The sequence below is a fragment of the Cydia pomonella genome, chromosome 24 (genome assembly GCF_033807575.1).
Source record: "Cydia pomonella isolate Wapato2018A chromosome 24, ilCydPomo1, whole genome shotgun sequence".
In the NCBI taxonomy this organism is placed as follows: Eukaryota; Metazoa; Arthropoda; class Insecta; order Lepidoptera; family Tortricidae; genus Cydia; species Cydia pomonella.
Window position 1 is genome coordinate 5,517,124 of NC_084726.1, and position 27,921 is coordinate 5,545,044.

Sequence of the window (27,921 nt, forward strand, 5' to 3'; positions counted from 1 at the left end):
TATAGCGGTGCCAACTGGTGAGCATAAAAAGGCATAAAAATCAATGGTTCTTCGCAGGGAAATACATGTATTTCAAGATCTCAACTCAAAGTATAGTATGGTCCCATCCGGCAGAAAGCATAGGATGAGCACTTGGCATTTTATTTTTTATACTACGTCGGTGGCAAACAAGCATACGGCCCGCCTGATGGTAAGCAGCCTCCGTAGCCTATGTACGCCTGCAACTCCAGAGGAGTTACATGCGCGTTGCCGACCCTAAACCCGCCCCCCCTCATTGAGCTCTGGCAACCTTACTCACCGGCAGGAACACAACACTATGAGTAGGGTCTAGTGTTATTTGGCTGCTGTTTTCTGTAAGGTGGAGGTACTTCTCCAGTTGGGCTCTGGGGGCCTACCGCGAAAATCGAAATTCGCAAATTGCGGGGATCTTTCTCTTTTACTCTCACTAAGACGTAATTAGAGTGACAGAGAAAAATGCCCCCAATTGACAAATTTCGATTTTCCCGGTAGCCGCCCTGCTTTAGATCTGGAATGACATCCACTGGCTGTGCCCTACCACACAAAGCGAGATGACATTCACAATGCCCATACCTCTCTTTTGGACGTAGTTTAAGGACGTACCCGGGTCCAAAAATGGCAAGTAGGTACGTAGGTACTGAGCTTATTCACAGGCGAAACAAAAGGATGTGGTAAATGTCGTCGACTGACAATCATAATGAAGGGCCGCTCGGATCCTCAGATATCGATTTTCATCTTGATTACAGCAAAAATGCAGAACTCTAAGACGGCGGGCGTTTATTTTATTTTATATTGACCTTAGTTCGTAATCAAGGGCCCTCGGAGCCTCAGATATCGATTTTCTGTGACACATATAAGATGAACGATACAATATATAAATTAGTTCGGAGGCTTAATTGTTTTTACAGTAGGTACATATGGGGCTACTTTATAGCACTAGTGCGAGAAGTAGCATATTACGTTACTGTGTCGAACATTTAAAGGGCCATATGTACTGTAAAACGTTGTACGATACATGTGCGAATAGGTAATTCGCAACTCGTGTCGATTTAAAACACTCCCTTCGGTCGTGTTTTAATTTATCGCCACTCGTTTCGAATTTCCTATTTTTCGCACTTGTATCGTAATGTACTATTAAACATGTGCTCTAATGAACATTGTCAACACTAAAGTATTTAACTCATTATACACTTTATAATAAAATAATAAATTATCATACAAAAATATTGCATATAGGTAAACAGTACCTGGGCGACCGAGCTTTGCTCGGTTTTAACTATTTATTGTAATATAGTGGTCTATAGGTGGTAATCTTAAATACATTTTTTTACTAAATTAAAGTTGTCTAAAACAGTAAAAATTAAAAAATTATATATAAACTTGAACATATAAAAAAAAACAAAAGTTAGTCACCGGGCGAGATTCGAACCCGTAACACTCGTTTAGCAGTCCGCGTCTTAACCCGCTGGACCAGACGGACAGTGGCCGGTAATACGAAATTAGCGACCATATTCTGCGTAGAAAAGAAAAACGCATGAAAACTCGAAAACACGCGTTTTCCCAAACATAAGACTAATCTAGATAGATTGTATACCCCCAAAAACCCCCATATACCAAAATTCAGCGAAATCGTTAGAGCCGTTTCCGAGATCACAGAAATATATAGGTATACATATATATATACAAGAATTGCTCGTTTAAAGGTATAAGATATTCCATATTACATTAAACTGTCTACCTACTAAGAGGCAGTTCTGGGCGGCTACCGGGAAAATCGAAATTCGTCAATTGCGGGCATTTTTCTCTGTCACTCTAATTACGTTTTAGTGAGAGTAAAAGAGAAAGATCCCCGCAATTTGCGAATTTCGGTTTTCGCGGTAGGCCCCCTGGGCTATAACCGCGAAAATCGAAGTCCGGCAATTACGGGCATTTTTCTCTGTAACTACGTCTTAGTGAGAGTAAAAGAGAAAGATTTGCGAAATTTAGTTTTCGCGGTAGGGCCCCTGATTGTCATGTGTTTTCAAGTGACAGCGCTACAGCCAATCACAGTGACTCATTTTGACAATTCACTCCAAATGACGTCTCGATCCGACTGACGGCACGGCAGTTTGAATGAGGGCTGTCACCGTGTGTATCGCGCGTAAGTACTAGGAAATTGTTGGTGGATGATGGAATCTTAGTTTTGTATTCTCAAAACTACGACCGTAGTATTATTCTTTTGTTTCACGGAATATCAGCACATCCTTTACAATATTTGAAATGTCAAAAAATGGTTCATATGCAAAAATATCAAACACTGAACATTTTTGGCAATTCGAGAAAAGGTATTTTTTTTACATTCTGATATTCCATGAAACGAAAACGCTTATCAGGCCCGAAATCGGGACTGATTTCGGGCCCGAAATCGGGAAGGGTGGATATAATTGGCGCTTCAGGCCTGATGAAGTGTGGATGTAATGGCACCTAAGGGCAGTGCTAGACGCTTTACTACAAATCATAATAATTCAATTCAATTCAAATTCATGGCAACAATTCGAATACTTCAAATCAAAATGTTTAGTACCACACCGAATTTCGGAACGTACCTGAATTAATTTGTCAGTGCTTCGTTCGCGTGATAATTTTATAACAAAAGAAAAGGGTATTTTTTGAAAACAATGAAAGTGATAATACGACTAAGTTTCTTTTAAATCTTAAAGTAGTGAGTTTGTTATTACGGATGCACCAACCCAACGCTATAAATAGCTGAGACAGCAAGACACTGCCAATGTTATCAAACAAATCTTCTAGACCAGAATAGAAGTTTTGAACTCCCCTCATCTAGTAATTTCGCAATGTATTTGCCGCTGATGCACTAAAATTAAGTTGCGGGCGTGTTGTTTTTAGTGTTCGTCGGTTGCAAACTGAGCAAACATGGATTTACTTGATCTGCCCGTTGTTATGATTGAGAATATTCTGTCATATTTAACATATGACGAAATCGCGAAGAATAGATTGGTAAGTACCTAGTATTTATTTAGAGAATAGGCTGTTTAGTACTTTATTGAGTATAACTTGTATATTTTGACTCTTATAATTGTTTTATATACAATTTTTTTCATTACATAAGTATTTTTTTCTGGAGCATGCATTCTTAATGTTTCATGAATAGTTTTTCTTTGGTTACCACTTTTTAAACCTCCTCAACAAGAAACTGTTGAGGTTTGGCACTAAAGGAATAAAAGCTTGATTTATCAAATCGCAACGGAAACTACCAGAAAAACTTAATTAAAATAGTAAAAGTTGACTAGCAGTTTTATTACATTATATTATAGGTACTTTTAAAAGAAGCTTTTCTATTCTGTTTTTTTTTAAAGAGTGCCTTTCCTGTAAGCAATGTTAAATAAAATACTTTATGGTAAGGTAAGATAGTTTTGAAGTAAAATGCATTAATCCATTTGAATTATTAGGCGGGTCCACACATAGCGAGCATACGCACGAGGAAATTGCCTCATGCACAAACCGGCCAGTGTAGACATGCCTCGGGACATAGGGACCTAATTTTTACATAACTTGGGGGAGGACATTTTGGCTATCTCTGTTCAGTTTGGCTCCGCATTGGTCTGAGCAATTATTAGAAAGGGACAACATGATATGGCCCTCAGTCACTGTCAAACTTCAGCTTTGTAAGAAGTTTCTTTACTGTATGGTAGTACTATTATTTATTTTGTGACATGACTACAATTAGTAGGTTAATTTTCCAGTATATGTACAATTAACTTTATAGTGTGATGTGTAGGACTACACTGTTTGATGGATAACTACAATATGAGTTGCCATTGGATTTGCATCAGATATGGGAGTGATATAAATTTTTTTTATGTTTACTTGCACATTTATTTTTTAATTTCCTTAATTAAACTTGTAACACACATGGTCGCTCCACATTTACTTGGCACCATTCCGTTGAGCAATAGTTGGGTGTATTGACAATGGGGTGGGAGGAGGTTACCCAAACTGCCCAGGATCAGAGTCGGTGAAAGATGATTCAAGCCTTACACCCCAACAGAGGGTACTAGGATGAAAAGAAAAAGAGAAATTGTCACAAAAATGTTTTGTACACTTTGCATGTTTCTAGGTATGTAAGGCGTTCAATGAGCTGTCAATGCGAATGCTTAACCGAGGGTTCCTAATGATAGAGAGACGACATGCCCTCGCACTCAAGACTGTCAAAGCTCAGCTGCCAAGAAGGGAGTCAGAGCGCAGGTAAATATTATTGAGTCATTCATTTTTACATTTCATTTCAATGGGTAGATAAGTAAATAATTTAACCAAACATGCTTATTTTTATTATTTCATAGTGCTTTTTTTTATTATTTTTTTCCCTAAATGGCTTTTACTCCTTGCCAATTTTAACATGGTGGATTCTGCCAATGTCAAGGTGTAAACTGTTGACTTGTTACAAGGGAATGTTTGTTTAAATTTTGACTTACATATGTGAATGGATAGGCTGGGAACCTAAAACAAACAAATATTATGAATGACACAGACGAACACAGGACATGACATATTTGACATTGTGCCAACATTATTGAAAAAGAGCAGAAAGCGGATGACAGATTGTTAAGGCAAGCAACTTTTTTTATTTATCGTATGGCATACGTAGATCTCACTGGATTACAATAAAAAACCACAACTGGATTACAATAAAATGACCCTACTTTACTCCACTGTGGGTAATTATGCTCCAAATCTGTAAAATTATTTAACATAAGTCAAGCCCATCCCCGTAAAATTAGTGAAACCATTCCCGTCAGTAGAAAAAAGCGGCAAATTTAAAAAAATTAGGCAAAAAAGGGTTATTGTCCCATTGAAAATTTGGATTTCGCACCATTTTCTACTCACAAAGTTGTTTAACACTTTATATATTTGTATGTTATAGGTATGTATATACTCACTTACTCAGTTAAACATATGTACCTGGGTATGTCCTTGAACTACGGCCAAAAGAAAAGTATGGGCACTGTGAATATCATCACGCTTTGTGTGGTAGGGCACAGCGGATGCCATTTCAGATATAGAGCAGAGGGTGCAGAGTGTTAGGCTTGGTAACATGCATGTAACACCTCTGGAGTCTCTGGCGTCCGTAGGCTACGGAGACTGCTTACCATCAGGCGGCCCGTACGCTTGTTTGCCACCGACGTACTATAAAAAAAAAAACATGTTAGGGTATTAAATAATGGAGGGTCCCAGATTGAAAAATCACATTATGATTGCTTCTAGAACTCAAGAGATTATAATATATAATGATATGGTTTATAAGATTGACTAAGTAATTATAAGATTATGATGCATGTTATTTGATCTCTTATGAATGTATAAACATTCAGTGGCCATGTATGAATAAATGTGTTGCATACATTAGATTAGCTACATATTGTATTGAAACAAATAAATTTAATATATATTTGTTATTAACCATCCACACTCCCATCTTGAGACTTAGAAAATAACTATTTTTGTAAAAAATTGGAAAACGTATTTGTATGTACAGACGCCATCAGATATTCAAAAATATAAATATATATTATATTCAAAAATATATGAACACGCACTCTTACGCCGTGGCAATAGAGGCGTGTTCAGATATTAGTGCGCACCTTGGTTGCTCCGATATATCTGATGGCGACTGTACAAGCAAGCCTCTCACCCTGCATGCATCATATCGTCTCTATTCCCTAACGTAAAAAAAACATTATTAATTACTATTTGCACCCATAGATTCATTCATGTTGAAATCTTTAAACCTGAAAAATATGCTACCTTCAAGAGTTTAGGCTCTGTATTGTAAGTCAGTAAATAAGTAACGCAACTATTTTATATATTTAATATTTTTTATAGTACAATACGCTACAAGTGCGAAAACAGGAAATTCGCACCGAAGTGTTTTAAATCGATATGAGTTACGAATTACCTATTCGTACATGTATCGTGGGTGGATTTCAAATTCCGGCGAAAAGTTACGTTTCGGTGTTTATAAAAAAAACTAGTAGGTTTTACGTATTGCAACTTTTTTATTTGTTTTTAAGTGGTGTCATCTTAAAGTTCCTTCAATTAAAAACTCCGATAAATGAACAGTTTTTTTTAAATAAAATGATTCATGTGTCTAAAATCATCACCGTCTACCAAAAAAATCTGAACCTCTTTGTTTGTGGTAAAAATTGTCGAATACCTAACGTACGATTGCGATTTATTTTTCATTTTTAGATCATCGAAGGTGTTGTTTTACATATAAAAAAATATAAAATTATTCCGTCACCGAGTACGTACTTTAAAAATTTAATAAAGTTTTGTCACGAGTATTCGTCAACACCGTCAGCGTATTGTCAAAGTCGAGGTAGTTATGTATTTATACAGCAAAATATAGCGGGGCGTACCGCCGCCCGCTTCCTCAGCTCGGCTTAAGCAACGAAAGCGAGTACACGTTTCCTTATGCGCGCGCTAAGCAGAAAAATATAGAAATCTGTTCCTCAAAAAGGGATTTGTCACGCTGTTGCTTCATAACCATCCAGGAGAAGTTTACAGTATGTACTTGTCTGATATTAAAATCAATTACCTACGATAATGTGACTCTAAGGGAACATACTGGTGTCATGACCCTGTCGTTATGAATGTTAGTGTTCAAAAACAATCTACAATAAATGCGTAAAATCGTCAACACCATAACCGTCATTACCGGCTCTCAAGCAATGGACGGTTGTGATTCCATATGTACGGTGATGACGTTTTTTCTAAATTTGTTCAATAAAAGCCTCCAATGAAGTTCAATCCCTTCATTTCGTTGGTAGCCGTAAAGAACTTTGTCTTCACACTGCTGTCATTCATGCATTTGATTTCCAAATAAGTGATATAAAAGCAACTTCAGTCTACACAGTCAGCGAATGTTTAAAGCCAACGCTCCAGCCGTATGGGCACACCTCATACCACTTATCAATAAAGCAATGGAAAATAATCCATTTATAAACATATTACATTTTCAGTCGGACTCACCGATATCTCAATACCGAAATAAATATATGTTTCATATAATGGTCCAATGATTTTCCACAAATTACCGAAATAACATGGAACTACACCTAATCTGGGCACGGTAAAGGCACTGCTGATGGGGATCGTTCAATAGGTAAAAGAACGGCTGATTTTGCAGTTAACCATAGCACGGATAGGTATAACATCTATTGAAAAAATTATAACTATCGTACAACCACGCACCAATATAACAATGATTCTTGTTGATAAAACTGAAGTAGAGAACAGAGTAAAGATGATTGCTGATAAACTTCAAACATTCAATGGCAGTCTGAAAGTTCATTATGTTTTATGGCAGCGCAACTGTAACAGATTGACTCTAAGAACTTCAAGTTGTTTCAAATGCACTTATGGACAGGTGTGCAGTAATGGAAAACATTTACGCTTTATAGCAATTACAAGTTCCTGTGGAAAACCCAAGAGTTAAGCTAAAAATAAAAGTCAGGTCACAACGCTAAAAAATGACCAAGCAATTAACTCTTTCGGATGTCACGAATTTACCATCTTACTTCAGATGTTCGGAACAAAATTGTAGCTAAACCATCAAATATAAAAATATTGTCAAACAAGTTAGTCACTCTCTATACGAAATCCATAAATAAGTAGTTCTATTAAATACGGAGAGAATATTATTCTGTGAATCAATGATACGAAATAGATAATATAAAGTAAAAAAAAAAACATTTAATCAAGTAGTATTCTATGATGATTAAATACACTATTTAAAATGTAAAACTTGACTGATACTGATAAGTAAAAATGGAAAGCTACAAAATCAAGCTATAGACAAAGAATAAAAAAACAAATATATAAAAGATATCTATATAACAGTAATATTAGTTTAAGTTTGACAGATAACAGGATAAATAAGTGATAAAGAGAACAATGCTAAAAATAAATAAAAAACTAGAACTAAGTACTTAGAAGATTACTTTATCATGACAAGGGTGTCTAAGGCATCACAAGAGTAATCATTAATAGAAAAAAAAAGATTTTAAAAGTGTGAAAAGTTTTCAAAACAGATATTATATACTAATCAGTACGAAAAAAGTATACTTTGATTATAACTAAGTAGATAATTATTATTTCGTATTATGGGTGCCTAAAGAATCACAATACTAATCATTAAACGGAAAAAGGCAGAGATTAAAGGTGAGAAAAGTTATCGAAACAGAAATTATAATAATCGTTACGAAAAAATACTATGTTTAAGAATTGAAGACTGATTATAACTAAGTAGATGATTATTTTATCATATTATGGATGCCTTAGGCATTACAATTCGAATTATTAAACGGAAAAAGGAAGTGATTAAGGATGAGAAAAGTTTACGAAACCGAAATTATAATAATCGGCACTAAAAACTACAATGTTAAGAATAGAAGATTGGTTAAAACCATATAGTTGATTATTTAATCATGTTGCTGATGTTGTTGTTCTTAAGTGCCTATAAAGGTAATATAGAACAATGAAAATGGTAAATTTATTATTTGACAATTCAAATAAATACCCATGTTTGTTGATATGCTTAAAAAAGTTGTTTTATTTACACCTTTTTTTAATAAAACATCATTACCATACACATGATGTCATCCCCGTATTTAATAAAATCATTACCATACCACCGTGGTCATCACCATCTCGTGTTATTATTTTTCAAAGGTCATAATTTCGAAAATATGCCATCATTTCGCATACAAATCTAACATAATTACTCAGTAAATATCACATAACAAATTAGAGTAGATATTCTCGCATTTATTGAATAAAAAAAATTAAATAATTTTTTGTATGGTGAAATTTTTTTTGATGAAATCCACCCATCGTACGTTTGACAGTAGGTATATGGCCCTTTAAATTTTTGACATAGTTACGTAATGTGCTAATTATCGCACTAGTGCGGTAATGTAGCACTATATGTACTCTAAGAAATTATAGCCAATTAGCTTTGTCATAATAAAAAATATATAACACTTTTTTTCACAGGAAACAAGATTTTTCTAATCTTAAAAAAGTAGGTAGATATGATGATAATGATGATGATGATGTCCTCCTAGACGCATCCGTCGACGGCGACGGTAGATATATAACATTAACAAATAAACAGTGATCATATATGTATAATGCTTTGCATATATATATTATACCTACATATGCATGAGCTTGTACAAACAATGATATCAACCTCACGTTTCTGAGGTCATTAGTTATGTAGGTATTAAAGTCACGTGTGACATTTTATTTATTAATACTTTAAGTCGTTAACTTTATCTTCTAGAAACATTGCTAATGAGTAGTATGTTTTTTAGGATTGTAAAGAAATAGTTATTTACGATACAAACTCTCGATTCCTTCTCAGCGTACCGTACTGGTTTTATGTCTAACTCTTTCGCCGTTGAGGCAATCCGTCTCTGGAATTCCCTCCCTCTTTTTATTCGACAAGCCCCAAGCAAACCCGTTTTCAATCGGCTACTTCGCAAGCATCTTATTTATTTATTTAAAACTTTATTGCACAAAAGAAAAACTTAATGTACAAAAGGCGAACTTAATGCCATGAGGCATCTTCTGTCAGAAGAACTTAAATAAGGTTCACCATCATGTATATGTACATAATTATATGTATTAGTCTATCTTTTATACATCATAAGTAGTAGTATTGAACTATTCATATATTTTTAATATTATTGGACTTCACGTTTAATTTTCTCCTTATTATTTGTTATTATTTTTTCCTGCACCAACATACACAAATGTCTCTGTTTGACCCAATGGTTGACTGGTAGAGAATGCCTTTTGGCATTAAGTTCGCCATTTGTATATTTTTCTTTATGTGTGGAATAAAGTTTAAATAAATAAATACAAGTGCAGATAATAGGAAATTCGCAACGAATGGTGATGAAACTGATGAATTAAAACACGGCCGAACAACGTTCATAATGTACTATTTTGTATGTACCACACAATATATTTAATGTATCAAATTCGTAATGTACTATTTAAATCAGGCATATTACTTGAACTAGGTAAATAAAGAACTTATTATAGTAATAATTTAAAGTTATACAACATTAAGTGAAGATAAAAAACACACAAAATAACGAAGTATTCCGCCACTGAAAGCTAAATGTAGAATCCACTTGAGAGAAATGACAAAGGCTCACATTGTATATAAATATGAATATCCATTAAAAATTAGCGATGCTGCTCTTGCTTGAGTATAAGCAATGAGATTTTGAGTCGCTCGATACAATGTCCCCATACCTTTGGCCTATGATCTATTAGATGGCGCCACTTTTAGATATTTAACACATATCAGTGAAAGAATAAGGATCAAAGTCAAATGGCGTCCTAAAAGTTTTAATCATGCGTCGAAATATGGCAGTATATTTACTGTGGCTACAAAGTTTTTTTTGACAACCCACCTCTATTTCAAATTCTCTTTGGTGTAAGTACCAAAGTTAAAGGAAATCAGTGGTGTGAATATAGCAGTTCTTATGAATTAGTTTATATTAAATTCAGCCATTTTATAAAATTGCTAAAGTTGATATTATAACTTTGCTGAATTGAATTGTAACTTGACGTCATTATCAGCAATGGCCAATGACTCACACGTATTAAGGTAGAAGTACTAATGCTCGACGCTGCACTAGTACTCGACATGGGCACTTTATGTCAAAGTGACAAGGATTAAGTTCGAATACAGAAAAATCTTCGTTGTTCAAATTTAACCTGTATTTCCATGAAATAAAGTGCCCATATCGGTGACTAGTGCAGCGTCGAGCACTAGTACTTCTACCTTATAGGATATTTAAGTGATTAGGTCATATCGTGTGTTACTCTGGCAACTATTCCTGCATTATACCAATGATTGAGTAAGATGCATAAAATCTAACACAATTTTGTGCTTCGAATTTGACAGGTAAACATAAACAAGATGGCGCTGTACTTCATACATTTTGCGGTAACTCTTGATTGTCAAAAGTTAACGTTTGACAATTGAGTGACAGTACAGCGCCATCTGTTTTGGATGTGAAACTAAGCAGCACGTTTTTTTCTTAGACTACCTCTCTATTGCAATCAATTCTTTTTGATTATACTTTCTCTGTCTTCCGGCCGGAAAGCGTCAACTTTCGGCCCGCTGCGCCAGACGAAGTTTTCGCTTTCCGGCTCCGTCGGACAGAGATAAATAAGAAAGCCTCCGATCTCATGTTTTTCGACCTCGTCTTCGCCTTGGCCGAAAATTACATGTGATCTAACACATTTCATACTTTACTGCCCTTGGTATGTAATATAGTATTGTTATGTCTTATAAGTACTAATGTTATTAGGGTCGGCAACGCGCATGTAACTCCTCTGGAGTTGCAGGCGTACATAGGCTACTGCTTACCATCAGGCGGGCCGTATGCTTGTTTGCCACCGACGTAGTATAAAAAAAATGTAATGGCCAAATGTACTGCCAAATTTACCAAATGCAACCAACAGAACCTGACAGATGTACAGACATTGTCAGTTTAACAAATTTTTTTGCTAGTTGATGCCAATCGATTATATTCCCATGACATATCAAAATTGTGTCTAATTCTAATCCAGTTAAAAGTACAAGTAACGCTTTAGAAAAAAAAAAAACGAAACTGTGAATGTTTTTTTCTTCTTAAAAGTATATTGTTTTTTTTTTTATTATTAAATTATATCATGAATATCTAGGAGCATTACAGCAAAGCCAATTTTATAAATACTATGCTGCATTTAGTCTTATTAATATTAGTCTAACTTTAGTCTCTTATTAAAGTCAAAAACTGTCTAATCTAATAAATTTCCTAAAATTTCAGATACCACCCCTTGGCCCGCCACTGTGACATCCTTACGTCTATTGAGACGCGTATATCGATGCTCAACATGACATACTCCAAATTTATCGACAGTGGCGTTTGCTGTTTTATACCGGGAAAGGTAATACACTTACTTACTTACTTACTTTACTTACTTTACTTTGTTTACTTTTTTGGAAAAGCTCCGATTTTACAAGCTTTTATTTAACTTGCCCTGTTGGTATGTATGTTTGTGTGGATCAAATCTTGAAAACTAAAGTTGGCCCATTTTCCCAGTTTCCGATTGAGCTGAAGTTTTCCATACATGTGTAAGTCGGGTGACAATGCAATGTTATGGTACCATCGAGCTGATTTGATGATGGAGACAGGTGGTGGCCTTGGGCCTAATTGTGTTTGGGGTTTTTAGAATAATCTTGATGAGTATTGGTCGGCAGTGGAAAGAAAAGTAGTCAGCGATAAAAGCTTGTACGGTCACGTCTGAAAATATCGAAACGAAAAAAAGTGCCAAAAATATGTTTACACGACTTTATCATTTTATCATATTTTTTTTTGTATAATTCGACAATTAGATCATCTGTACATCTCTAATTCCATATTTGTAATTGTATTTTGTTATTTATTGTAAAAAATAACACGTGAAAGTGCCCCTGTGGCCTATTTGCTGAATAAATGTTTGTTTGTTTATTGCCCATATATTAAGGTAGTGTATACATATTTTTGACATATTTTTCGTATCAATATTTTCAGACTTGACTGTACCAAAAATGAAATTTGCAGCAGCAAGTTATCATTGCCAAAGATCCTATTCATGCCCCTATCCATCATATAATCGTTTATTTTATAGTATGCTAATTACTTATATCGTTTTTCAGGTGATTGACGAAATCCGCCGCGTCCTACACATAGCCGAGAACTCCAAATCGCCCCCACGAGCCCACGAGGTTCTACAGGAACTACGGGACATCTCCAGCATGGCTATAGAACATTTCGACGACAAGATATCGCCAGCTCTAAGGGCGAGGTTGCAACAGCAGGCCGCGCCTATGCCGCCGAGACCACATGGTAAGTAAAAGTTGCCAGTTTTTGATTGTAAAGTTTAGCAAAAAATTGGCAATTTTTTCTTCTTTATTCAAAATTAGCTACTTATTTCCCACGCATGACTTCAAATGTGTATACCGCCGAGACCACATGGTAATTAAAAGTTGCCAAAATGTGTGGGGGTGTAGAGAAAAATAGTCAATTTTGTTGCTAAATATAGCAATTTTAGCGGCGACTAAGTCCGAATATTGCTAAATTTGGAAACTATCTAGAAGTGTGTGGCTTCAAACGCCCTGAGACTACCAGAGGCATGCCGCCGAAGTCGTATGAAATAGTGCCGACGTTATTACGGAGATTGTATGTGATTAACGGCCGAGTGAAACTAGGCCGTTTGCTAACACGAGGCTCTCCTCACACTATTTCCACTGGCCACTCTCCATTTCGCAGATATAGTTAGAGAGACAGATAATTTTTTTCTTACAATGGTAAATGCATGTGTGATATTTGAAACGCCTCTGCTTGTTGGAATCGCTTTGACGGGGGGTTGTCTGAATGTCTTTAGCAAAGTGTAGCTGGCGATTAATCCTTGTCATCAAATGTTAAAATAAAGTCAACAACGTATCGTATAGAATATTGTACCAAATATTCTTTTTCCTTTTAAGTTATTTACGATACAAGTGCAGAAAATAGGAAACTCGCACAATGAGTGGGGATAAATTAAAGAAGCGAGTGTTTTAAGTCGAAACGAGTTGCGAATTACTATTCGCACGTGTATCGTACAACGTTTTACAGTACATATGGCTCTTTAAAGTTTCGACGTATGCACGGAAAGTGTTCATTCCCGCACGCGAGCGGGAAAGTAGCACCATATGTAGTGTAAAGGTATATTTTCGGTTGGTGGTTGATTTAAAATAACACGATTTTCACTCATAATTTCAAAATTGAAACGGGACTTAATAGCTTGCACTTACGTTTATTATTAGGCCTAACGTTTCGAACGTGACGTTACGTTCGTGATCAAAGGCAGACTCAAAATCTACCTCAAATCCTTATAAGTATTACCTCCGTCCACAGTATTCTCTCCGCTCGCGATTCGTCAGGAGGTGTCGTCACTTCGCCGTCGCTCCATACTGAACGCCAAGCTGTCTCTGTATCTCGCAACACAGTACAAGAAGTACCACAACAAAGTGAGTTCATCGATTAACTTAAGGGGTCATCCATTAATTACATCACACGTTTAGGGGGAGGGAGGGGGTCAAGAAAGTGACAAGGGGGAGGGGAAGTCACAAAATTAGTAACCGTGACGTCACTTTAACATCATCAGTAATCGATTTTCTTTTTTTATTCGTTAAGTTAAATGACGGGTTTTTGTAACGATAATTATTTATAATCGTTTAATTTTCTTTCTTAATCGATTTTGTTTATAAAATTACTTATATTTGTTTTATCAAAAACATATCAATAAAATATTAGTAATACCTAATTCTAAAAATGTGACGTCATACCAGGTGGGAGGGGTTTGCCAAATCTGACCAAGTGTGACAAGGAGGGGGCGGAGAGGTCAAAAAACCTAGAAATTCGTGTGATGTAATTAATGGATGACCCCTAAGTAGAAGTAAATGATGATGGGACAACATCTACTTCTACGTATCCGTCGACGGCGACACCGGGACAAATCAGGTATTCTGTAAATTCTGACGTGCATGGGCTCGAACTTGACTTGCGTAATCGAGTTTTGTTTTAAACTTTAGGCCGCAAGTCTTTTTTTTTTTCTTTAATACCACGACGGTGGCAAACAAGCATACGGCCCGCCTGATGGTAAGCAGTCACCGCAGCCTATGGCCGCCTGCAACTCCAGAGGTGTTACATGCGCGTTGCCGACCCTTTAAAAACCTGTACACTCCTTTTTTGAAGAACCCCATACTGTAGACCCTCGGGAAAACCTCGGAAGGGAGCTCTGTCCACAGCCGGAGCGTCCGCGGGAGGAAATTCCTCTTGAACCGCACAGTGCGCGACCATTTAGGTTCTAAGGTGTGAGGGTGAACTCCCTGCCGACGGCGAGCGGTGCGGGGATAGAAAGTGGTGCAAGTCGTGCAGTAAAGCTCGCCAAGTTGTAAGTAGAAGTAAGGTCGTTAAGCACAAAGACTTTCGTATATTGACCCGTTGTTTATATCTCTATCGCTTGCGTGTATATTACTGTCCCGCCATGACGGTGGTCAATGACACTGTGCGAGCGGGAGAGCAATATAATTATGCGCGTGCGATAGAGTTAGCAACATGCGGGTTAATGTACGGAATTCTTTGTGCTTAGCGTCCAAGGGCCTAAGTTCCTACAGAGTTAGCAGTTTTATTATTATAGTTAACATAGTTCTTGTCTCTCGTAAGGTACCTCGTGGGATTGGGTTTTTAAATAGAAATAGAAATAGTTTATTCATGGCAAAAAATATACAGATAGAAAGAGGAACAAAAAGAAACTTATACATAACATTACATTACATGACACATATTAGCCACGAAATGGTCCCGACTCAGCATGGTGTTAGCCTGGGTGGGCCAAAATATTCAAAATTTGGTCAAAATATATTTTTTCTCATGCATTTCTCTGATTTTTTCGTTTCTGTTTTTGTCCCATTCACATAATAGTCCGCAGCGAGCTCGGCCGAATTTCATTTTCATGTTACATAACAAACGAAATAGAGCAAAAGCAAGTTTTGTTTGGAAAATTAAATTCGCTGTATTTTTTAACTATGATATCTGAAGCTACATAAACTAATTACAGCCCTTGATATACCTTATTCTATTGTAAGTTTTTTTAAATACTACGTCGGTGGCAAACAAGCATACGGCCCGCCTGATAGTAAGCAGTCTCCGTAGCCTATGTACGCCTGCAACTCCAGAGGAGTTACATGCGCGTTGCCGACCCTAACCCCCTCCCCCCCTCGTTGAGCTCTGGCAACCTTACTCACCGGCAGGAACACAACACTATGAGTAGGGTCTAGTGTTATTTTGGCTGCGGTTTTCTGTAAGGAGGTCCTTCCCCAGTTGGGCTCTGCTCTAGATCTGGAATGACATCCGCTGTGCATGACATTCACAATGCCCATACCTCTCTTGTGGACGTAGTTTAAGGACGTACCCGGGTCCGAAACAGTAAAAAGTTTCACAGCAATCTAGCTACTTTTTAAAAATGAGAGCGTATCTACGTTTGTGACGAGAACCAAGATTGCTGCAGACTTCACAGTGTACACAAACAAAGTAAGGTTTACTGCAAAACACGATAATGAACCATGTAAGAAACAATAATTACAACCATCTTGAAAGCCCAACGGATTATCGACTCTATCTCTATGAGCAATAGTTTAGAAGTCCAATAATAGATGCCTGTAGCCGCCGTGCAGGTCAGGGCCTCGACGACTTAAATAAAACTTCGATTTATAATGAAGTGAAGTATAATCACCCCAAAGGTACTGGTTTACAAGGGTTCTTGCCAAAACGGTTCAATGTAGAAAGTAGGTGTTGAAAGTATGGAGGATGATGAAAGAGTGATTTGCAATATTTTACTTGATCAGTACAAAAGGTTTAGATTTAAAAGCTTCCTATTGGCCGCGATACAGATTATGTGGAGCGCTCCTATTGGTGCTTTTAAAAAGCCTCCGAATGCTAGCCGAGCCCGACGGCTGCGTTTAGCTACTGCATTGATTTTTATATAATATTAAGTTGCAGTCGCAACAATGCCTTATGGTGATAGTGTATTATATGGGTTTCCGTTTTCAGCAGATGATGGAGTACCAGAAGATAGCGTGGAGGCAGCGGATCGTCATACGGCGTATGTTGGCACGCCAGAGAAGGCAGGAGGCTAACATTGGTAAGTATCATCTGTAAACATGTTGTTTATTTAGTCACCAATTCACGGGGTGAATATATAGGTCTATCTGAGCAACACTTACTACGGGATCAAACCCGAGATCGTGAAAAATGACCTATATATTCATCCCGTAAATTATTGCAGGTGACATAATAAACACCCTGTAGTATACACCGTGTTTTTTTTAAAACGGTTTTTATGAGAAGTCGCAGTCGCTTTTCGGTGAAGAAAAACATCTTGAGGAAACCGGACGAATCCCAATAAGGCCTAGTTTACCCTCCGGGTTGGAAGGTCAGATGGCAGTCGCTTTCGTAAATCTAGTGTCTACGCCAATTCTGGGGATTAGTTGTCAAGCGAACCCCAGGCTCCCATGAGCCGTTGCAAAATGCCGGGACAAAGCGAGGAAGAGGAGAACATTTCCACAGTTCTTGTCAGAATAACCGGTTAAGAACAATAAAAACCGGTTTATTCCTATGTGGGTGTCTTTGTTTACGTGGCACACCACTGAGCCCGCCGGCCGTCTCGTCGCTCGTCGAATCAACCGGTTTATTTAGGTTACAATAAAGTTCTTAAAACGTTCTCGTGTAAACCGAAATAAACCGGTATTTACCGCTATTTTTAAAACCGGTTCTGAGCCTTGATTATGACCTTGATATAAAATTTTTTTTTTGAGAATAAATTTACTACGTGGGCGAAATGGTTCAACATTTCGTACATATTTTCCATTTAAATAATTTAAGTTTCTTCAGAACCTCACAGTGATTTTAACAATATGTTTTTTTTTGCAGCGGAACTCAAGCGTCGCATAGACGAGTGCGACGTACGCTACAGCGAACTCACGCACACGAAGCCGGCGGTCGGACCTAGTATTTCAGGTAAATTCACGTATTTGAAGTTTTAAAAAGACTAGAAATTTGAGGACTCGTCTGGCCTAGTGGGTATAGTGACCCTGCCTATAATGGTCCGGTTTCAAATCCTGGTAAGGGCATTTATTCGTGTGGTGAACGCAGATATTTGTTCCTGAGTCATGGGTGTTTTCTATGTATTTAAGTTCTTATAAATATTTACATATTATATATATTGTTGACTAAGTTAATGAAAATTACAAATTAGTTAATTTCATTTGACTAATTTGTAATTTTCATTAAATTTATCGTGTCTTGGCTTTCGCAAAAAATCATATCATTATAAATTCATGTCTGAAACAGTTACCTACGAGACAGGCTTCGCCTAGTGTAGGAGCCAGTGAAACCTACTGAAAATTCTTAAATGTACATATACTGCTTCTTAGTTTAAGTACCCACAAGATAAACCTTAATGAGCTTACTGTGGGACTTAGTCAATTTGTATAATAAGGTCAATAAAAAAAATCGCGTTCATAGTAACGATTATGATACTCATATACTATGTGAGCATGTAACCTAAGCCTAAACCATGTTTTTATATTGTACATATAGACCGCGGGCCAGAGCATATTTCGTCAGTCATCGCCTCCCGGCTGATCCTTTGTCAGATTATAGTTTAGATGCTGTTTTAAACTGAAAAGACCATCAGCCGGTTCTATCACGGTGGAATGACCGTCAGCTGTAAAATGAACATGTAAAAAATATGCGCCTTGCCACTTTATGTGCGGCAAAGTATGCGTAATGTGTAAATTGCGTAAACCGTTGATGGCTTTTCAGGCGTTTACGTCTGATGAAATGCTACAAGCAAAGTTTCATGATTTGTTATTGCTATCATAAAAGGTATAGCGCTTATTTTTTACATGTTCATGCGACCAGCTGATGTTCTTACCACCGCGATATAACCGGCGGACGATTTTTTTAGTTAACAACAGCATCTGAACCATCATTTGACAAAGTACCTATCAAACAGGAGGCGATGACATTTTTATTTTATTTTACGTGTTTCCGTGGCTGCCGTTCCTCAACCCCAACGGAGCGGCAGCTGACGTCCACGAGGGTTCATCATACCTAGCCGTTAACCACTACACGAGTTTTCAGCCGGTAGGCGATTGGTCATGGAAATTGTTCATGACTCGCTGTCTAATACTCGTATTATAGTTAAATAGACTCTTATTTTAATGACAGTTCTATGGTCTCAAACTGACGTGACAATTTAGTAAAAAATTGGTTCAAAACCTTTGGTTTGAATAAATTTTCTAATAAAGCTGTCTTTTTGGTATCTAGTAAATAAAAACACAGCTTAATAAATCGCTTAATGTTGATAGTGTGAAATGTTTTAACACATAATTGAAATGAATATGCCCGAATCAAGTTTTTAGAGCTTACTGTGAGGCTTAGTCGATATGGATAGGGCATATAATCATAAATCATTTATTTCGTGGTAAAACTTAATTTACATACAGAAGTATATTTGTACTATATTACAAAAAAAATAAGATTTAAACATATTGAAATAGTTTACCACGAAATGGGCTCGCCACAGCATAATGCTGACCTGAAGGTCAGCGCTGATCTTCCGGCGAGACCATTTGTGGGCCACGATTGCAACGGCACGGCCTCGTAAAACTGAACATATATATTTTATTATTTTTTATTTATTGATAATTAAACAGTCATTCATTATCATTAAAATTAATCGGTAGATTAAGCAGCAGTAAATAGACCTATATTTTCCTTAATTTACATATCAAAATACGTAGCTAATGCACTTTTAAATACAATTGTTTTATAATGTATGTATAGGAGCGGAGTCCCCGCCGCCGAGTGCGCCGCTGCGCCACTTCGGCAGCCAGATCAAGCTCGACCTCTCCGTGCTGCCCATCGGCACCGGCCGCCGCGGCCGGAACTGTGAGTACTAACTACAGCCAGATCAAGCTCGACCTCTCCGTGCTGCCCATCGGCACCGGCCGCCGCGGCCGGAACTGTGAGTACTAACTACAGCCAGATCAAGCTCGACCTCTCCGTGCTGCCCATCGGCACCGGCCGCCGCGGCCGGAACTGTGAGTACTAACTACAGCCAGATCAAGCTCGACCTCTCCGTGCTGCCCATCGGCACCGGCCGCCGCGGCCGGAACTGTGAGTACTAACTACAGCCAGATCAAGCTCGACCTCTCCGTGCTGCCCATCGGCACCGGCCGCCGCGGCCGGAACTGTGAGTACTAACTACAGCCAGATCAAGCTCGACCTCTCCGTGCTGCCCATCGGCACCGGCCGCCGCGGCCGGAACTGTGAGTACTAACTACAGCCAGATCAAGCTCGACCTCTCCGTGCTGCCCATCGGCACCGGCCGCCGCGGCCGGAACTGAGTACTAACTACAGCCAGATCAAGCTCGACCTCTCCGTGCTGCCCATCGGCACCGGCCGCCGCGGCCGGAACTGTGAGTACTAACTACAGCCAGATCAAGCTCGACCTCTCCGTGCTGCCCATCGGCACCGGCCGCCGCGGCCGGAACTGTGAGTACTAACTACAGCCAGATCAAGCTCGACCTCTCCGTGCTGCCCATCGGCACCGGCCGCCGCGGCCGGAAATGTGAGTACTAACTACAGCCAGATCAAGCTCGACCTCTCCGTGCTGCCCATCGGCACCGGCCGCCGCGGCCGGAACTGTGAGTACTAACTACAGCCAGATCAAGCTCGACCTCTCCGTGCTGCCCATCGGCACCGGCCGCCGCGGCCGGAACTGTGAGTACTAACTACAGCCAGATCAAGCTCGACCTCTCCGTGCTGCCCATCGGCACCGGCCGCCGCGGCCGGAACTGTGAGTACTAACTACAGCCAGATCAAGCTCGACCTCTCCGTGCTGCCCATCGGCACCGGCCGCCGCGGCCGGAACTGTGAGTACTAACTACAGCCAGATCAAGCTCGACCTCTCCGTGCTGCCCATCGGCACGAGTTGCGTTAAGTTCCTATTTTCTGCACTAGTATCGCGTAATGTAATCAAATCAAATATCAATTATTTTCAGCCAACTAAGATCCATACAAGACCTTACAGGCTAACATACAAATAATAACAATAATCGTAAACCATTAATAAATTAAATCAATTTGAATTATTATTATTAATATCTCAACGTTATCTCGAAGGTAATGCTCAGTGGAACTATTTCGTAATATGCAATCGTACCTGCTATTGTAACATGAATTACCATATACGCAATAAATCATTCATTAATTCAAGTGTTCTATTTCAGTACTGCCTAACATAAGGCCTCGGAAGCCAGTGATCCGCATGCCCAGCCTGTCGGAGGACGCCGCCGCGGCCGCGCCCTCCACGTCGCAAGACTCGCCCAAGCCGAGCCCCAAAACCAAGGTATCAGTCATATTTGACAGATTACAACATTTTTTTTTCTACTCGTCAACTTTTATAAGAGGATAAGACATCTACGCGCTACTATTTTATGAGTAAGAAGTGCGTTGATGTCTTTTGAACTGTATTTTTATCTACTGAGATACTTACCTAATTTTGTTTAATTTATTAAGGTTTTATGATAGAAAAAGTATTATGAGTTATGACTCAGTGTGTTGACTCTAAAAAGTATTATATACAATAGTCATATAATCAAGCTTTTCAATCTTGTACCTTACTTTGGCTACAACACAGTACTTGACTGAAAAGCTCTCAATTATATAAAATACTATTAAAACAGGCTTCATATGATGCCCGCTAGTTTAGTTAATCTGAGAATATTATGATAATATTGTCAATAGTTTATATTTGTATAATTTTCAGGTCCAATCAACGCTAGCCAAGATCCGCGGCATCACCAACGAGATCCGTCATCTCACCAACTTATCTCGCAACATCGAGGGCAAGATGAAAAGACCGTATTGCACCGCTGAGGATTTGGAAGAAGTTAAGAAGATGAAATTAGAGTAACCGACCAATAATTGTGAGTGAGTTTTGATAGCCCTCAAATGTTTCATTTGTCATTAGGCGGGTCCACACAGAGCGAGCAGCCTCGCGAAGAAATTTCCTCGCGCGGCAAACGACTATTGTGATTTGTCTGGCTATCGATTTTCAGTGAAAAACGGCACATTTTGAAAATGTTATCGGGAAGTTAATATCCTATGCAGGGTGTTTATTTAGTCACCTGCAATAACTTACGGGGTGAATATACAATGTGCTTAATAACTCAAACCATTTACTCAAATCCGTTAATATTTAGGTCAAAATGAGCAGCAACTTTTATTATTAGGCCAACCCAGAAATCACGAAAAGAAAATTGACTGTTTCATACATTTTAGCTAGCTAAACTTTAGCTGGTCTGATGTTGAGATGTTGTATGAGAGAGTCAATTTTTTTTTCGCGCTTTTTGGGGTGGTACCATAATAAAAGTTGCTCAGTATGACCTATATATTCACCCCGTAAATTATTACAGGTGACAAAAAAAAAGGCCCGGTATAAATTAAGCGGCTTTTTAAGTGACAAAGTGATTCGCTTTTTCATCTGCCAGAAAGATGTTATCAAAATGTAAGCGATACTATGACGGCATTTTTAGCTAACCCAATATAGAAAATATTTTTTTTACATGTAGCAAGATGTACTATAGTTGCTAATGCAGGTGCCTGATCAATCAATCAAAATATTTATGTGTTGGTCACGAGTTATAGAGATGTTATTGGCCTTCATGTTCTGCCTCAGAGAGGCGTACAATATGGAAACTTAATCCTAAATGTCATGATATCATTGAACTGTGTAAAACTAATGTTCTCATATTAAAACGGTAGTATATTGGTTTACGAACGCCACTTACTGCTTAAATATGTAAATAGCTGCCAATAGTTTAGCATATACCGGGTGTGGCCTGTAACACGAGCAAATAATTTAAACATATATTATACTCCTCAAATGCTGACACTATAGTTAAATAACTTTGATAAATTATGAAGTCCTATAACATAATTTTCATACCTTGCGTCTAAAAATAAACTTTAAAGGGTGTTAAAAATCACAAATACAAGTTATTTTTAAAAGTCGTTGAACAAATGTTGGTCAGTTTGAGTACAGCCTACAGCTTAATTTTTTGCTCCTGTTACAGGGCACACCCACTATAACGAAATCCGTCATCTCACCAACTTATCTCACAACATCGGGTGCAAGATGAAAATACCGTATTGTACCGCTTGGAAGAGGTCAAAAAGATGAGACTTGAGTAACCTAGCAAGAATTGTAAGTCGGTTTATATACTTACAAAAAGATTCGTATGAGACTCATCGTTAATTTTACTAGCTAGGCTAGAATATTGGCTGGCTGAAAATATACGGCAATATAAACAATTCATACCATGCGCCTGATTTAAGTGTTAAGCTTTGGTTTCCTAGGATAGCGGGAAGTAATATTACTGACACAAACGAATGTTCCTTCAATCATCGCCTTCTAGGAAACCGCGTCATTTAGTTTACATAGAAAAAGTGGGCAAAGTGGAGAAGATTAAGTAGGAAATCGGACCCTGGCGCTAGGCCGGGAAAACGGTAGATTGAAGAAGAAGAAGAAGACACCGTTCTAGTGACGTCATTCAACTGCTGTATTCCGGTCGCTATATGATGGCTCCGCTATAGTTCGTTTTTTTTTTGTATTAAAAAGGTAAACATTCTTGATGTCTTTTCTATTGAAAAACGCTTTTTTAAAAATTAGTTTATAATCCTTATGAAAGCAAAAGAATGTATCGTATATGATTTATTTATTTATATAAGGTTACATACTTGCTGTGACTTAGTTTTCAAAATTGTTTTTACTAAAAAGACACGTCAAGATCGCTTACCTTCTTTCTAATGATAGAAACAAACTATAACACATCTCTCGCAACGCATCCTCGCACATCTGGCGGCAACGAAGCCTAATGCATGGTAGTTACAAGTTAGAGATGTACCTAAACTAAATTAATTTTTATAAACACCAATCTACTGCACTGCCATGTGTGTTAGCTTTTATATGTACAGATGTCGAAATAAGTGAACCTAAAAGCCTTATGATAGAGTTCAAATTTGCGGAATGAATGTTAGGAAATAATTCGCGTTTGGTACATCTCTTACTTAAGAATATGGATACTTGGATAGATTAGATATACGAGTATGATATATTATAGAAATATCGACAGAAATGAGTAGGTATACCAGTTATTTAATACGAGTGAATTTAAGGGTCCCTAGCAAGCTCGGTTCTTCATACAAACGTAGTTACGCTCTCATTTTAAAACGACTAGCTAGATTGCTCTGAAACTTTGTACTTAAATAGGATAAGGTATAGCTAGTCCTGTAATTAGTTTATGTAGCTTCATATACCGTTAAATAATACAGTGCATTTAAGTTTATTTTTATTAAAACTTGTTTTTGCTCTAATTCGTTTGTTTTATAAACCTGAGCTATATAAACTAATTGCAGCATTAGATATAACTGATGTCATTGTATGTGCAAAGTTTCATTACAATCCAACACGTAGTTTTAAAATGAGAATGAAACTCCGTTTGTATGGGAAGGTGAAATTCGGCCGAGCTTGCCGGGGACTCTTAAAGCTTAGATTCAGATTCACGAGACTTGACTGAAACAGTATGCTTTGTCTATTTCTTTTGTATATTAACCCTTTGAACGCCACGCCTATTATATACAGCTTAATATCACACAGTAATCGTGTACGTCTATGGACGTCTTAGGCAGTCAAAGGGTTAACTGGGAATATCTGGTTAACTTCCGCCAAAGAAACAGACAAAATATAGGTGAATAAAAACCTACATTTCTTTAGGTATGGGTCATTCTCCAGATTTGTGCCTAAGTCTAAACTCCGTCTAACCATACTATATGTAGGAAAAGTTTGACAGAGTTGAGTCTGAACGCAGTCATATAATTTGAGAATTACCCGTAAAGATAAGCTTGACGAATATTAATGACGTTAAGGTCGGTTTATATCTACATACACGTGTCGTGCATTTTTTTTTTGTTTTGTCTGTCGGTGTCTGCGTGGCCGTATATCGATAGATATGAATAAGCTGTATAGAAGAATATTATTTGATCGGCAATTCGTAAACGCACTACAAGCTTCAATTAGCTATGATAGCCGGTCAAACAACTTTGTCAGTAGAAAAAACGCGAAATTAAAACTGTCTATGGGATGATAACCCTTCGCACCTACATTTTTAAATTTAGCGCTTTTTTCTATTGAAGGATATGGCTGGACAAATTACCATTCAAGAAATTGCATGCGATTTTCGTTACATTGCGGTGTATGATATGATATGATATGATATTTATTGGTAAATATTTACATTTACAAGTCATTTTATATACAATTATCTTGTCATAGATTTTACATTGGATGTCTGTTATATTATTTGATTATTTACTATGGTATATGGAATTTGGTGGATCGGCTGAATTTATTGTAATCTGTAGTGAGCAATGCATGGAATATTGCATGCAAGTTCTTGAACCGTCTGAGGAGCTTTGAAGAATAAAGAATGGAAAAACGTAAGCTGATTGAGGATTGTAAAGTGTTATGAATAAGGGGGTAAATATTTTAGTTTTTACTAACAAAAGGTAAAGGTGTTTGCTTGATTTATATTGATTTATATAAGCACCGTTAACGTTATGGTGTTCTTTAATTCCGCCTACTTATAGCTGTCACTTTTTTATACCTTAATTAAGGGGGTTGTGACATTATTGGTTAGTTTTAAAAGGGTCTTACGCAATAAATAAATATTGACAGTTTTTATTATATTCAGGCAGTTCTATACAGACCGAACCGCCTCGCGGGGAAGTTGCCTCGCGAAGCAGCTCGAAATGCCTCGCCCGTATTGCCTCGGGCAAGACGCGACTCCACTGACCTTGCAGCTTCGCGCGGCGATTTCCCCGCGAGGCGGCCCGTTCTGCGTGGATCCGCGTATTAAAAACTGACATTGGTTTATTGATTGTTGATTTATTGATTGGAAACCTTTTGATTCGAATAATAAGTGCTAAATTACTGATATAAGGGTTTTCGCGGATTTATACATTTATAACGTGTGCACGGTAGTGTTAAGCCAAGTTTTCAAAAGTCGTTGGACGTGTGGCACATAATATGATATGCTTTTGCGGTATTATGTATAGGATTTTGTTAAAAAAAGCCTTATTTAATGCAATAAAAAATGTTTTAAGAGAATAAGGTAGAAAGGAATGTTTTAGTTAAAATACTATGGAATAAGTTGTATTGTTGAAAAATTTATTAATAGTAAATCAGATTTATATGTTTATTACTTTAATGAGTAATATATTCTGTATATGTTTTCACTTTGAACTTTTGTAATAAAATAAAGTTAAAGACAATAGACATCATAGTGTTTTGTTATAAGGTGTCATCCATTAGTTACGTCACACAAAATTTCGAGTTTTTGAATTGGATTCAAAAAGTTGATTCACCCAAAAACTATATTTTAACATCCAACCTAATGGCACCATATTTGCAGAAAAAAAAATGAAATTTTCCATAAGCGCTTCGTTTTAACATTGTTCATTTAATTTAAAAACACATTTTATTTATAGGTAAGTTATAAACATTAAGCGCGTATATAACTTTGCCAATATACAACACATACACATATAACTGTAATTTATAACTGATCTATTTGTCGAACACTTTGTTTTCAGCACCCATAACGATTATAAGTTTTGGCCATGTATGTATTCTTGATTTGTGTATGTAATCCTTCATTATTCACCTTTGTGTTGTTTTGTGAGAAACTTATGTATATAGACTAATATGTTATCTACAATTTCGCATAGCAGTAATGAATTTCAACTTGTATCACATATTATTAAGCAGCGTTAAAAATTACTAATGTGTTACACATATAGCAATTTTAAACAAACACGACCCTTTGTAAATAAAAATAGGTAGTGCCGTTTGCTTGTCTTGGCGGCAGCACTACCATACCCCCAGTTAACGAAAAATGGAGTAAAAAAAACACGCAATAATTTTTATATAGGGTCGGCCGTTCATCATCATGAACCATGATTAAACAATTAGCCAAGCTAATATCTAGCGGACGTCGATAGGGGGTGGCAGGGGGAATCAGCTGCCTCCTAGAGAATAAAATTTGTAACTAAATGTATCCTGCTCTCTCCTTGGCCCTTGGCCATAATATCTGCCCCTCCCCCCCCCTAGCCCATCGGCCATATCATCTGCCCCCCCTCGTAGCCCATCAGCAACAGACGCCCACGGTGGCGTTGCAGCTAGATGCAACCAAGGCTTGTATTAGCCTTAGCGACTGCCCGACCCACTCGACCGCTCGCTCACTCCATCTTTGATTGAGTGGGAAGAAAACAATTTAGTATAATTTAATAATTCCCAGACGTGGTTAACTGATGAAGGTAACCCCAACATGATGTTTTCAATTTTGAAAACGATAGAGTAGTTCTAATTTCTTTGTTTTACTTTCATCATTTGTTATAATTGAATACTTTAAAGTTTTCAAAGCAATAATAGACGGAAATGTGTTACATTAAACTTGTAATTTTAACACTATATTTTATAAAACACTAATGCGTATTGGGATGTTGCATATAAAGTATGCGTTACTTATAGAAAGTACGGAGTTTTTATTGTCATGTATGGTACACTGTCGTGTATGGTACTTATGTGTTCAAAGTAAGGCAAACTAACTTAGATTGTGTCTAACAAGTGTGGGAATACATGAAAGTATTATGTGAATACTCCTTTATTAGAAATAAATATATTATTTGGACAATCATCTTTTATTTCGATTGCCACAACCTTTGGGTTATGCCCGGTAAGATGGCACCACTTACCGGGCAAATATTTAACACATATCAGTAAAAAAAATAAGGATCAATGTCAAATGGCGTTCTAAAAGTTTTTAACATGTGTCTAAGGGGTCATCCAACCAACCAGCTCATGATGTCTAACCAACCAGCAACTTTTGCAAACTTGTCCCCAAAAGAAGTTGCCGATTCGTTTGCCGACTTTTTCAAAAATATTTATTTACAAACCCCTCCAAACCTAGATGCATCTGTCGCACAAGCGTTCGCCACTGCACGTGGTGTCCAAGAAACCCATCGGCATGTAACTATTGATAACATTAGTGAGGATGATGTTCGCAAAGCAATAGCACGCTTGCTCTCTAAGCAAACTCAAGGTCCTGATGGGATACCT

At 37.5% G+C, this 27,921-nt stretch overlaps 1 protein-coding gene across 4 annotated transcripts in view; it reads left to right on the top strand.

Annotated features, from left to right (window-relative positions):
* Positions 1-2,414: 2,414 nt before the first annotated feature.
* Positions 2,415-27,921, top strand: part of LOC133531175 (F-box only protein 28) — a 28,562-nt gene continuing 3,055 nt past the window's right edge. Inside the window, exons 1-11 of one of the 4 annotated variants that reach the window (XM_061869308.1) lie at positions 2,415-3,015; positions 4,136-4,263; positions 11,916-12,036; positions 12,788-12,977; positions 14,028-14,140; positions 16,725-16,815; positions 17,604-17,690; positions 19,524-19,628; positions 20,972-21,090; positions 21,511-21,670; positions 22,820-27,496. In XM_061869308.1, the coding sequence (XP_061725292.1) occupies positions 2,932-3,015; positions 4,136-4,263; positions 11,916-12,036; positions 12,788-12,977; positions 14,028-14,140; positions 16,725-16,815; positions 17,604-17,690; positions 19,524-19,628; positions 20,972-21,090; positions 21,511-21,657 (1,185 nt within the window). In that variant the 5' untranslated portion in view covers positions 2,415-2,931 and the 3' untranslated portion in view covers positions 21,658-21,670; positions 22,820-27,496. Of the gene's footprint in view, positions 3,016-4,135; positions 4,264-11,915; positions 12,037-12,787; positions 12,978-14,027; positions 14,141-16,724; positions 16,816-17,603; positions 17,691-19,523; positions 19,629-20,971; positions 21,091-21,510; positions 27,497-27,921 lie in introns of those variants that run through there. The other 3 variants (XM_061869309.1, XM_061869307.1, XM_061869310.1) reach the window with 3 other exon arrangements.